Source organism: Maylandia zebra, linkage group LG12 (assembly GCF_041146795.1).
Source record: "Maylandia zebra isolate NMK-2024a linkage group LG12, Mzebra_GT3a, whole genome shotgun sequence".
Lineage (NCBI taxonomy): Eukaryota > Metazoa > Chordata > Actinopteri > Cichliformes > Cichlidae > Maylandia > Maylandia zebra.
Window position 1 is genome coordinate 20243426 of NC_135178.1, and position 14553 is coordinate 20257978.

The window sequence follows — 14553 nt, forward strand, 5'->3', positions numbered from 1 at the left end:
CAACTCACAACTCGACAATTAATACATTTACTTATCTCTGAATTTAAGTTGCTCAGATTTAACTAAAGAATCACAGTCAGGTTCAACAAACTGTCTGAACCGGTGTTAAATTGGTCAGCAATGGTGATTAGTAGACTCTTTGTTATCTCAGCTGGAGCTGATGCACTTATACATAAAACAGTGGTTGGTGGCATCTGATGACCAATCCCAGACCTGTCTGGAGACTGAAATTTAACATGTGAAAAGCAATTTAAAACCAATAAAAACATGTGACATTTAATTAAATAATCAAGGGTAAAAGCAGAAACTGTTGTGTTGTGACAATTTATATCACACTGACTATGCATGCTTTGAAGTCTAATAGAAACGACTACTCAGATGTTGGATAACCAGCTTTAAAGTACCTTATAAATAAAGTTGGCTTGGCTACTCTATCATATGTATAATACTCAAAGAATACAAAATGTAACCGAATATTAGTGCAGGCTTCATCACATAATTTCCTTAGGGATTAAAGTATTCTGATTTTCTTGCATCTTTTCCACCAGCTTAGCTTGTAGTGTTTGTTGCTTGCAGTATTACCAAGCTACTGCTATGCCTCTGCTGACTGGCTATCTTAAGACAGCAAAAACATTAACATCTCCATAACCAGCTCCTTCAGAGCCTAGACATGTCTTTGCTTGCCTCAAGATGTGGCACACAGCACCACTGCCTATTCATATGGGTGGCAGCACTAATTGCATGGATATGGAGTGGATGACCTGGCTTGCCATGTGCCAGTAACAAATGGAGTTCAATGGTCCACAACTAACAGACAAAGTCCTAGTGGTGAGATGCACTGTGTTATCCTAAAATCACCAAACAGATGCCACTGATAAGCAGTAAGCTACGACAGCTTGCCCTTGGGTCTACGTAGACTCATGGATGGCAGAAGCTGATTTTAAAGGAATGCAGTTTGTTGCATCCCCGTGGACCCCCCAGCTCTGAAATGCAACCATGGAAGTTTGCAGCCAGTTTGCTCACTAATTCCAGGTTAGGAGAATTGAATTGGCTTTTTCACCCACAATAGACCTTGAGCATACTACACCTATATCTTGAAGGGTAGATGCATTGTGACCTTACTCCTGACAACCCAGGAATAAAGTCTATGGGACCCTGAAACACCTTCAAATATTAACCTAGCCAGCGGGCAAGCCCCAGTGTGATGCTCCACTCTGGAAGCAAAGGAACTAGAGCATCTTGTAGACGGAGCTGGTCTTTGTGAACAACAGTGCAACCTGTACTTCATCAATAGGAAGTACAGGTTCCTTTATTCTGGTCAGCCTGAACACTAACCACATAACAGCAATACCATCTGTTCCAAGTTAAATTCGTGTTATTGGCTTGAAAGGGGTGTCCTCAAGGATTACCACAGCCTCACTGACTCCGACTAGAGAGTAATACCATCACTGCTCGTGCACCAACTTTCTAACTATAGACTACAGCTACAGTATCATAAATGAACCAACAAACATCTTTGAAATTTCATGCAGCCAGCAGAAAACCACTCAAGGGATTACAGTTCCTTCCTCTGAGATTATATGTCTGTGATTGAGACTCATTGGGGAAAAACCAGAGGGTTTAGATTGTCTCTAAAAAAAAACAAAAAAACAAAACACCAAGCTCCAAAGGAACAGGGGGTGTAACTTTCCAGGAAAAGTGACAGGTTAGTAGGCCGCTTTAATAATGTGCAGATTTTATCTGTTACGTTCTCAGAACACACAGGAACGCCCGGATAAGATTCCAAAGCTCAGGTAAAATTAATACACCAGGAAGTTACACCTCATGTCTAAGTAATAATTAAGTCCTGAAGTTCCCTGCTTTGTAGTAAAGCTAATGTCTCAGAAGCACTAACATTTTTCAACCTAACTGCACGAGAAATAGACAAACAAAAAAGTTAAATAAAAATATGTGCTCATCAGGCATGTAAAAAGTTTGAAAAGAAGCCAGATATCTATAAGATCAGCCACAGTTTCCACAGTTGATCTGTTAATGCCTTAACCCCTTAAGACCGGTCGGAGCGGGCACGCTCCGTTTTGCGCAGCCATTTTTAAATTCCTGTAGAACTGGAATCACATAAGCTAGCACAATCATTTTTTTGCATATGAGTTGTACTTGCATCTTATGCATTCAGCTTGTCCTATGACACGGTTTCCTTCCACATATAGCTTTGAAAATAAATTGAATAAAAAGCATTTGCAGCGACAACAACATAATATTCCAGAAACACGTTTTGCTGATCCGATCAGCTGTTCATAACACTTCCTACGTTGGAATAGACGTCAGCATGTCCGCCATTACCTGCCCGGAAGTGACGTCATTTTCGCGGAAAATATAGGGTTTTTTTTTTTACCTTCAGGGCCTTATTTTTAAAAGTCATGTTTGACTTTTCTGTATCGTTTCTGGGATGCTTCAAACAAAAATTACACTGCTGGAAATAGTTTATTTTGATGCACATGCTGTTTTTTGGGGGGTAAATTTGCATTATATTTATTTTCGTTTTTCCAGCAGTATATAAAAATTGGTGTATCTAAAAAACAAAAAACAACTATGAAGACACTCAAAATAAATTTCCTGTGGTTCAAAACTATTTTGTGCAACTTTTGTGTATTTAGTTTTGAGGGATAAACTTCTTAAATTTCTCTAACTAGAAATATATGTTAAAAAACAACCCAAAATGATTTTCATTTTGTAGTTTATTGCACGTTTTTGCAATTTATGTAGTTACTATGCACTTAATGCATATATATTATATAAATTTGGGCTATAACGGTTGTATTGACATATAGCAACTTGAAACAATCCCAAAAATGGCTCTACAGCATGTAAAAATATCAAGATAAGCTCTGGCAAACTTGGCTCTATGGTAGGTCTTAAAGGGTTAATAAAGCACTTTAGTCTGAAAGCTGTAATGTTGAAAGATCATTCAGGTGAGTTGACTTGAAAACTTTATAAAAATACAATCTGTTATTCTAATTTTTTATTCATAAAATTCTCCCGATTAAGTGCCCATTGCTTGAGCAAAAAAGTTTTTCCCCCTCTGTAATTGAAAAATTGTTACACAACTGATTGTTTCAGTGGATGAAAATACTGTTTTATTAAACTGAGAACGTATTACTAAGACTTAAACTTTTTAATAAAAATTAAGAAACCCAACAAACAAAAAAAGAAGCAAAAAAGCAGAACTGTCTTTTTTGGCAAAAAACCCAAAAACACGCACACACAAAACAGAATATTTAAATAAATAAATTAAAGCAGAGTTTGAACTACCTACTAACTTCAAATCAGTCAGTGACAACAAGCTTCCCAGGATGAGAAACATATCGTCAGTAGCAACCAAACAAAGCTGTAAATCCCTTGTATCACAGCTTCAAAAGATCAAATGATGTAACCATTAATGTTTAACCTTAGAGACCAATTAGAGCAAAAAGAAAGAATGAAAGTATTTTCTAAGATAAGATAAGACTTTAATGATCGGACGGGGGGGGGGGGGATTTGTGTGTTATTACAGCTCATTTACAGATAATAGAAGAATACAAGAATATAAAGCCAAGAAATACTAAATTAATAAGATGATACACTACAGTGGGGCAAAAAAGTATTTAGTCAGCCACCGATTGTGCAAGTTCCCCCACCTAAAATGATGACAGAGGTCAGTAATTTGCACCACAGGTACACTTCAACTGTGAGAGACAGAATGTGAAAAGAAAATCCATGAATCCACATGGTAGGATTTGTAAAGAATTTATTCGTAAATCAGGGTGGAAAATAAGTATTTGGTCAATAACAAAAATACAACTCAATACTTTGTAACATAACCTTTGTTGGCAATAACAGAGGTCAAACGTTTACTATAGGTCTTTACCAGGTTTGCACACACAGTAGCTGGTATTTTGGCCCATTCCTCCATGCAGATCTTCTCGAGAGCAGTGATGTTTTGGGGCTGTCGCCGAGCAACACGGACTTTCAACTCCCGCCACAGATTTTCTATGGGGTTGAGGTCTGGAGACTGGCTAGGCCACTCCAGGACTTTCAAATGCTTCTTACGGAGCCACTCCTTTGTTGCCCGGGCGGTGTGTTTTGGATCATTGTCATTTTGGAAGACCCAGCCTCGTTTCATCTTCAAAGTTCTCACTGATGGAAGGAGGTTTTGGCTCAAAATCTCACGATACATGGCCCCATTCATTCTGTCCTTAACACGGATCAGTCGTCCTGTCCCCTTGGCAGAAAAACAGCCCCATAGCATGATGTTTCCACCCCCATGCTTCACAGTAGGTATGGTGTTCTTGGGATGCAACTCAGTATTCTTCTTCCTCCAAACACGACGAGTTGAGTTTATACCAAAAAGTTCTACTTTGGTTTCATCTGACCACATGACATTCTCCCAATCCTCTGCTGTATCATCCATGTGCTCTCTGGCAAACAGACGGGCCTGGACATGCACTGGCTTCAGCAGCGGAACACGTCTGGCACTGCGGGATTTGATTCCCTGCCGTTGTAGTGTGTTACTGATGGTGACCTTTGTTACTTTGGTCCCAGCTCTCTGCAGGTCATTCACCAGGTCCCCCCGTGTGGTTCTGGGATCTTTGCTCACCGTTCTCATGATCATTTTGACCCCACGGGATGAGATCTTGCGTGGAGCCCCAGATCGAGGGAGATTATCAGTGGTCTTGTATGTCTTCCATTTTCTGATGATTGCTCCCACAGAGTTCAAACAGGTGCCATTCATACAGGTAACAAGTGGGGGACAGAAAAGCTTCTTACAGAAGACGTTACAGGTCTGTGAGAGCCAGAGATTTTCCTTGTTTGAGGTGACCAAATACTTATTTTCCACCCTAATTTAGGAATAAATTCTTTACAAATCCTACCATGTGAATTCATGGATTTTTTTTTTTCACATTCTGTCTCTCACAGTTGAAGTGTACCTCTGGTGCAAATTACTGACCTCTGTCATCATTTTAAGTGGGGGAACTTGCACAATCGGTGGCTGACTAAATACTTTTTTGCCCCACTGTATATACAACAGTAGCTGAGGTTCTATGTACACTTATACACAGTATGTGTTATGGATAGAGGGTTGTGGAAATATGCAAGTAATAAATTTAACTATTCTACTACTACTATCCCTGTGTAAGTAACATATCTATAAGTACCTGTAAACATAGGCATGTACATGCTCAATTACATTGGTGGGAACTACTGCGTTAGCGCAGTTAGCTTGTTAACGTGTTAACGCCGTCCAGCCCCACGGTAAGTCGTTAACGGAGATTTGCTGCGTTATGGCGTTAATGTCATTTCAACGAGATTAACGCTGACAGCACTAGTGGGGACACAACGAATATGACTGCACATTTATGCCGACATCATCCTAGTGCAAAGACAAGTGGAAGCAGACAAAACCAACGAGCACGCATGCTACAAACTTTACCCGAGCAATTTACCATGACACCACAGTATCGCACACACGTCCATAGATTTATAAGAGGCATTATGCATGAAGTGGTGATCTGTGTGTTTTGATTATATTTCTCAATAACAAATAGTTATGCCTTGCCTGAGTAAATCGTAAGATACATGTGATGTGTCGTGTTTTGCAAGTTAGCTTTCTTACCCCTTCACTGGGAAACTGGTCCAGTTGAGCCTCCTCCTCATCTGCAGAAGAAACCACGCGTGCCAGACTGGCACTCAGAGCTGACAGTTTCTACAAAATCAAAAACAAGGTAAGCACAAGTGTTAGCATTTACACCTCAATGTGTGCGTACTTAATAGATTTAGTTAGTTTAGTCAACAGTTTAATTTAAGCATGAGGCTTTTAAAAACATGAGTTTACACAATTTCTCTATTAGCATACTGAATGCTTTTAGGTAGACTACATGTTGAGCTCTAATTAAAGTGTCTGAAATGATATAGGGCAAGACCTCATGTTAAGTGTACTGTATGTGTAAGTTAAATTAATACACTTACAAGTTGCTTTATTACAGACACCATAACAGTTTATTTATGCAAATACCTAATCTGCCAATCACATGGCAGCAACCTTTCTTTCTGGCCAGGCTGGTGATGTCAAGGCAACAGAAACTTGAATAACCACTTATTACAACCATGGCAGAAGAGCATCACATCAATTTCGTGTAAACAACATGAAAGCATGGCTCCATGCTTCTTTGTATCAATAGCTCAGTGGCGAAATAATAATGTGGGCCCCTTAACTGGTCATCATTTAAACCCCACAACCTACCCGAGTATTGCTGCTGACCATGCTCATCCCTTTATGACCAGTGTAACAATCTTCTGATGTTTGCTTCCACCAGGATAACACACCATGAAACAAAGCTCAGATCATCTAAAACTGTTTTCAACCTGAGCATGACCATGAGTTCAATGCACTTAAATAGCTTATAGAAGTCAGCAGATCTCAATCCAATAGAGCTCCGCTGGGATGTGGTGGATAGGGAGATTTGCACCAGGGCTGAGCAGCAGACAAATGCACTAAAATCTCTGAGGAATGTTTCCCCCAACTTGTTGAATCTATGGCATAAAAAATTCAGGCAACTCTGAAGCAAAAAGGAGGTCCAACCCAGGCGTAACGCAGTGTTTCTCAAACTTTTCACATCGAGTACCACCTCATAAAATATATGGCTCTTGAAGTACCACCCCTATGACCGACATTAAAGTACAATAGTATAGGCCTACTGAACACCATATACAGTTTACACGAAACAATTTTATTTCTTATATGAATGTTATTTATTTTAACTGTCAGAAACAGAATGTGACAAGTGATAATAACAACAACAACAACAACAACTATACTGCATTAAAACATTCACAGCAGGTAGGATATCCAATCTTTAAGTGATGCTGCATGAACCCTGCTTCTGGGTACTCTGCGTTTATTAAGGCTGTTGGGTTTTTAACATGTTTTACTGCTTTGTATTTTATTCTATTTCATTTGAACAAGCCCCTAAAAAAAGTCAGTGATCACTGTCCGCCTGTCTCGGTTTTTATTACCACTAGTCATTTTAAAGCCCAGTTTTTGTAACCTTATGATGTAACTACACCCCAGCCCATGCAGCAATATATTAATGACTAACCTCGCATTGTGGATGGATTATCGCAGTTGTTCTCCTGACTGAAGTTTGGTCCGTTTACAGCAGGGGTCCCCAATCCCAGTCAACGAGGACCGGTGTCCCTGAAGGACATGCGTCCTTGATCCAACACAGCTGATTTAAATGGATAAATTACCTTCTCAACATGTCTTGAAGTTCTCCAGAAGCCTGGTAAAGAACTAATCATGTGATTCAGGTGTGTTGACCCAGGGTGAGATCTAAAACCTGCAGGGACACCGGCCCTCACGGACTGGGATTGGGGACCCCTGGTTTACAACATCCTGCCGTGCGGTTACATTTGTCCCTAACCATCAGGAACCCTCACGTTAGCTTGTAGCGAGTGGGAAAATGTTAGCATTCATCCTCCAGCTTCACTGTGTTTATATTATGCTAACCATAGCTGTGTAGCTGGCCACCACATAGTATATCATTATATACCAGCTAGGTAGGACTGGGCAATATGGCCCCAAATTCATCTCGATATTTTTTACCTGGATGGCGATATACGATATATATCTCAATAATTTTTTTAAAAGTCATAAAGTAAGAAAAGAGAGTTCTTAGTCAAAGCTGTGTCCCAGATGTCACACAGGCACTTTTGGTAACATACAGCATATATGTACATTAAAAAAAATTACTCAAAAATAAATAAATACATTATTAAATAATAATGCTTGATAAATAAAAGAAAATGTTGTTGTTGTGCACAACAAAAAGCTCACAATTGTGCAGTCAAAATGTAAACTAAAAGATGCTGAGCATAATAACAAAGAGACACATTTCGCAGCTGCTCTGTTCCGAAGTTCTACTGCGTGACTGACAGCCTGGAGTTTGAAATCCGCTTCGTGCCATTTATGGTCCTTATACACACAATACGGTAATAGACTATGTGCACGTTAACATATGCTACTTCTGGTGCGGAAACTCCTGTTGGGAGCTTGATTTCCGGTGTCCTATTCGCGCCTTGTTTACGGTCCAAAACAAGTTAAGCAAATGAATGAATCAAGCGGCGATTTACATTTCTATAGATGTCTTGAGCATTTACCCAATATATCTGTAAATGATGTTCATCGACTTGTCGATATTTTTTACCCCCGCGCCTCAGAGCAAAGGGATTCAAATGTTATATTTCTCAGCTGTCCCTCGTTTATCGCGGGTGTTATGTTCTAAAAATAACCAGCGATAGGTGAAAAAAAGTAGCCAATTTTATTTTTTGACAGTGCAAAACCTTTCATGGACATCGTGGACATACAGCACTGCACTTCAGAGTCACACTGCTAGGGATCGATGCAGCGATTCTGTACTGTACAGGAGAGACGTCACGGAGGAGATCGTCTGCAGCGATCAGGACGCAGGACACAATGTGACGTAAAAAAAAAATAAGCATGCAAACTTGCACTAAAAAAAAAAAAAAAAAAAAAAAAAAAATCTGTGAAACAGCGAGGTGAAAGGTGAACCGCGTTATAGCGACTACACTTTACTAGCTGATATCGACATAACGGGGGAAACATCTGGTTTGACTATTCTTCACCTGTAGTTTGAATGCTGAACATTTGCCTGTTTAAATCATAAGACCAGTCACTGTACAGAGATGTGTTTCTGAATGTGGACGATGTGTCTTCTGCTGCAGTAATGCAGTTCTGCTTGTGTTGAGTGATGTAAACAACTGATCATCTAAACTCTTTAAACGTCAAAATTGATCATTAGATTTTTTTTTAATGACACAACAGTGGTGAGTGTTCCCACCTTCTGCTCTTTGTAACTTAACGCGATCTTTCAGTTTTCGAGTTTTGGACATGATTTTGGAGTATATCTTCGCAGTAGCGATTGACCGCAAAGTAAAGCTACCGGAAATTTACAACCCTACATCCGGTCTCAAACCAGGAAGTTAGCATTTTCTCGTGCACAGGGTCTATACTACGTTGAAGCACAGTACATATTACTCCGCGAGGCTCCAGACTACGGTAGCCGTAATGCTCCGACAATCCATCAAGCGGTGCAGCTCCGTAGCTTAGCAAAGTCATATTAAAACATTTTTTGACAGATTGCTGAGCGCTGTGTACCACATAAAATTGGTTTGTGGTCATCAAGCACAGAATTCATACACAAGGCGTGCTGTCAACTTTTGAGAAAATGAAAGGATTTTAGGCGTTAGCATGATTAGCTCGTTAGCACGGTTAGCTCGCTAACACGTTGACGCCGTCCAGCCCCATGTGCGGGGCGATGCGCGGTAACTCGTTAACGGAGATTTGCCGTGTCCATCTTGTTGTTGCCTGCAGGTGAAGCGATGGGGGAGGGGGAGTTGTGTTCAGTGAAGGAGAGAAGCGAGGCCGAGTAACGTTGCGTAGAGACAAAAGTGGACGCAAGAGAGGCAAACCTGCGGCTCCACAAGTATAATTATAACGTAACAGACTATATCGATATAAAGGATATTGTCACATCTTATCTCGTATAAAAATATATCGATATTTAAAAACAAACAAAAAAAAACCTCAATATAGCGCCCAGTCCTACAGCTAGCCCAACTTCAGCAACCCTACAAAGCCACTGCTGTTTAGTTTTGTCTTCGTTTATGTCAGAAGTGATAGCAGAGTTGTACGTTTTAATTCAATCCCTCAATCAGAACATGGTATCATGGCGTGTTGGGAGTGACTAGTTATCTCCAATCATGCCTTGGGAACATGTGTTGCCGTTTAAGCGAGGAAACTTGTGTTATTTACATCTGTTATTGTTGCGTGACTCTTAACTGTTCCTGTTAATGCTACAGTGTAAATGCATTGGCTGACTGAGCGGGTGAGTGCATGTAGGGGGTTATTGAACCTCTGAAGCACTGTGTAGTACAGCTAACTATTCAATAAAGAGCTCCCCCTGAGCTCCCAATGACAACCCCACTGGATATAACCTAGTAAGGAATATGGATCATATTCAGCAGAGCACAAGTCTAAACTTTATAAATGCACATTAGCACATATCCCAGTTTTATGTCTCAGTAAAGCTGAGGGAAAATAAAGACGACTCCTGCTTGAATAACAGAATGCATTGTCTTTACAGATTGCTGAAGCCAGGAAAACAACGTACCCTGTGCTTTAAAAGCTTGTTTTAGAGGTCACCTGGGACATGTTTTTTCCCAAAAAGCATCAACAACGCTTTTGCTATCCTTCCTGGAGAAGTTGTGTGACCGAGTTCTCTCTGCCACTGAAGTGGTGATATAGTTTTAACAAAACTCCAACGCTGCTTTATGCCGGATGGTTTAAGTGAATTTATTCTGTCACTCTGGATAACCAACAAGCCTCCTTTCAATGTAATGAGCACCACAAACAAAAGACATCAGAGGTCTTTTACACTGTTTAAAACAAAGTGACTCACCTCTAAGTAACTTTCTGAATTCATGGCATAGTCATCCTCACTCTCTTCCTTAGGCTCTGACTCTCCATTACTGTCCAGCTGCAAAATGAGAGGCAATATTAACTGAGGGCAGGTCTGGTTACATATGATCAATTTATCATAAATCCTTTTTTATATTACAGTCCACGATACCTTTGGTGGGTAGACCAAGTTGAGGGAACTGTAGAGCCTGAAACTGACAAAGCCCAGCAGAGTGGTGTACAACTCTGTGAATGTTGCCATTACTCTGTAATCAACATCAACGGGGTGCTGAAAGAGAAACAAATATTAGTTTGACCATATTTCAGTGATATATTTATAAGTGTGAGTTCAATCAGAGTCACTTCCAACATAATTTTTAGTATATTCTAATTTTAAAACAGACAGGCTGCTCACAAGTTAAAGCCATCAGCAAAGTCAGTTTTCTTGTTCATAAGTGCCACACATTTTCTGATTCTTAATGAGCAGGCAAGACATTAAGGACAATTTTTTATTTACAATGTTGGCCTGGCAACCTACATTATAACCCAACAGTAATAAAGTGACTATTTATTATTAGCACTGTCCCTGTTGACTGCAATTTGCCAAACTGCACTTACATCATGGGAGAACTGATATGGCACCACCCATGTAATGAGCTGTCCCATCACCTCAGCCTGATAATATATTCCCTTGATGGAGAGGAAAACCTATCAAAACAGAAACGTTTAGCACATTACAGAACACAGGTCAACCAACTCTCACAGAGTCAGATCAATAACAGGCTGGTGAACTTGCACCTTTCGGAGAGAACGTGATGCGATCACATAGTTCATCCACTCCACAGTGAGGCGTCTGCACAGCTGGATTGTCTGCACATGACATTTTCCTGTTCGAGCAAAAGTGGAGAAGAGGAAGCACATGCAGAGGGCATCGTCAATATCACGGAGGGCATCAATGAAGGTTGGATACCTGCCAAACAAAGAAGCACAAGCAATATTTATGAGGTTTTGTTTTGACAAAAACATCTTACCTTTGAAATAAAAATAAAAAACAAAGATAACTTGCATGTTAAAAGCTGTAAAAAAAAAAAAAAAAAAAAATACTGACAGACTCCTAAAGACTCTGTTCTACTGTTACCCTACAATTTCAATTTAATTCATATAGTGGCAGAGAAAAAAAAGAAAAAGAGATCAACTATGCCCTCTTATGTTCAGTGTGAAGAATAACCACCCCACCTTTCTTTGATGATGTGATCCAATTTATAGGTCGGCTTGTTCTCTCTCAGTCTTTCCACTGCAGACCACTCTGTTTTTCCATAAGCCTTCTTAAGCTTACGCACAAATATCTACAAGACAAAAATAAATGTTGAAAATAACACAGGTACCAAAAAGATTGTCAACCAAATTGAAATCAAACGATAAACCAAAGACATGAGGAAAAACTGATTCAAGCAAAGTGATTTAAATATCCTTTTTATAGAGGTAAAGAACACTAAGGTACTGGTTTCTTATGTAATATACCTTGTACTCTCTGAACTTTCCAACAATTGGCTCATGGAGCAGAAAGCGGATGTCTTTGAGCAGGTAGAAGGTCCTTGGGGCTGTAGATCCCTTGTTCACCTTCTTCTTGTGTTTTGGCTCATGAGGGTATATGCCTTTGAGAATGCAAAGTCGCCTGAAAATCAGAGAAGAGAAATTATTTGTCTGCAACAAGGCACCTTTCTGAAAAAGGCTGGAAATCGAGATTTGGAACAAACTTGGAGAAAAGTAAGTTGCTATGATGGTATTTAAAAAAAAAAAAAAAAAAATGTATTTTTTATATATATATATATATATATATATATATATATATATAATATTATTAGGGGGAAAAAAATAATAGTTGATTGGTCCATTTTTGAAAATTTAAATATTGTTACATTTGAATTGCTGGTTTTACAAAAAACAAAACACCCAAAAAAAGTAATATTGGCATGGAGAGTAACACTTTCAGAACCATGGATTTATTTTGAAATTACCAACCACTGCTAAATATTCTGATCACATTCACTGAAGATGTAAGACACCTCAGAATTACTTGTTAAATTAATTTATGCACATTATATGTCAGATGTGATTTATGGATATAGTGTTGATCATAGAGAATATAACTAGGTGCAGATTCATTACTAACTACTAACATAACTTTGTCTCACTAACTTTGGCGTCAATACATTCTTTCTTGTTGATGGTAATGTTTTTACTGATGTGCTAATTAAATTTTGCTTCACTTTCGAGGCTGCATTAATACTCTTTCCATTTCACTAACTAGGAGCAGACGCAGTGAAAGAGGATGAGTTTTAATGCTGGGGTCAACCATCCAAAGCAACAGTGCACAAGAGAAGTGAAGAAGAGAGTTCAGGGAGGGTGGAAAAGATGGAAATGAGAGTCAGGGGTGATTTGTGGCAGAAGGATAGCAGCAAGAATGACAGCTAAGTATTGCAAGATGGTAGTGAGACGTGCTGTGAAGCATAATTTGGATGGGAGGCCAAGCTGGTAGAGCTGTAGATGCTGAGACTCTCAAATTTACAGTAGGAATGTAAGAATTGAGTACATCAAAAGGACAGCTAAGATTGAGAAGAGACAAAGTTAGAAATAGAAACAAGGCCGGGATGGTTTGGACGTGTAGAGGAGGAACAGTGGATAATTACTGGACAAAGGATGTTGATGAAGGAGCTGCCTGGCAGGTGGAAAAGAGGAAGACCACAGAGAAGATTCATGGATGTAGTGAAGGACATGCAGAGCGTTGATGTGAAAGGAGGATGCTAGTGACTGGACTACTGTTGTGACCTCAAAAGCCAGGAGCCGAGAAGAAATGCACTTTTGTTTGACCCTGCACAATTGTCTACCTTGTTCAATACAAACGCATGAGTTTCACAGCACCCCCCCCCCCCCCCCCCCCAAAAAAAAAAAAATAAAATAAACTCACTCACTGAGTTTTAAAGACTTTGCGTCATAAATGGGCCCTCGCACCTTTTCTCACCCAGAAAGCGTTAGCGTTAATACAGAAACTAATACAGTGCCGGCGGGGTATGACTAAATCGTGATTTAAAACACACACACACACACACACACACACACACACACACACACACACACACACGTGTACAATTGCTAACTGCAACGTTACCTGAAATCTGGGAGGCTGAGCTGCAACTTCTTTCGAGCTCTGTTTCTTGTGATGTAGTTGGTGGCAGAGCCCCTCTCAAACTGAAAAACATAGGAAGATGCTCATATTCAACTTGTGTTAACAAGGCACATAAGCTCATCCGCGTCCAGAAGAATCTACTGTTTGAGAAAAACAAACTTCAGCTAGCTGTTAGCTAACGGGATAGTCAGATTTTTGGTAATAAGACGCCCGACATTACGCGAACACCCACACCAACCTTTTTCTTTTGAAGACCTCCCATTTAGAGACAGTTTCTAACCCTCCACGGAGTTTTATCCAAATGTAGTTGTGTACAAATTACACAATTCGCAAGGGTACACAACAACGACCGACACAACACGCAGGAGATGCACGTGTGGCTTGACATGCGCGAAAGAGAGGCCCAAGCAGTAGGACCCAGGGGTGGGCCGTTTATTTGCCTGTTTACAAAGGAAAGCCGAAGCAGTGTTTGCACGTGAAACATTCGTACATATAAAACTTATACTCATCTTTGGGATTTTGTTGTCCACAACAAACAGCATATAGCCAACATGTTGAAAAGCACCTTCTTTATTAAATCCGCAGTCATCTAAAAAATAAAATGTCGTGCCAGGAGTAAAGGTTTACATACACTCATCAATGGTGTGCTTTTAATGATTTCTTTGAACTGTTCTTTTTCCTGAGTGGAATGGTTGTACAGCACACATCGTTAATGACTTTAAAAACCAAGAGCTGGGTACAGAAGTTTGATTTTCTTTTGTATTTTCTCTAATCCAAACAGTAGATTATACAAAATTGTACATACTGGTTTAAATAAATACATACAGCCCCACTTATAATTAGTTCAATGTCA

At 39.7% G+C, this 14553-nt stretch overlaps 1 protein-coding gene across 1 annotated transcript in view; it reads right to left on the reverse strand.

Annotated features, from left to right (window-relative positions):
- Positions 1 to 14124, reverse strand: part of pes (pescadillo) — an 18124-nt gene extending 4000 nt beyond the window's left edge. Inside the window, exons 1-9 of the mRNA XM_014414035.3 lie at positions 13939 to 14124; positions 13683 to 13762; positions 12035 to 12188; positions 11750 to 11859; positions 11312 to 11483; positions 11132 to 11221; positions 10686 to 10802; positions 10515 to 10592; positions 5651 to 5740 (exon numbers count right to left, since the gene is read on the reverse strand). Of these exons, the coding sequence (XP_014269521.3) occupies positions 5651 to 5740; positions 10515 to 10592; positions 10686 to 10802; positions 11132 to 11221; positions 11312 to 11483; positions 11750 to 11859; positions 12035 to 12188; positions 13683 to 13762; positions 13939 to 13962 (915 nt within the window). The 5' untranslated portion in view covers positions 13963 to 14124. The remainder of the gene's footprint in view (positions 1 to 5650; positions 5741 to 10514; positions 10593 to 10685; positions 10803 to 11131; positions 11222 to 11311; positions 11484 to 11749; positions 11860 to 12034; positions 12189 to 13682; positions 13763 to 13938) is intronic.
- Positions 14125 to 14553: the final 429 nt, after the last annotated feature.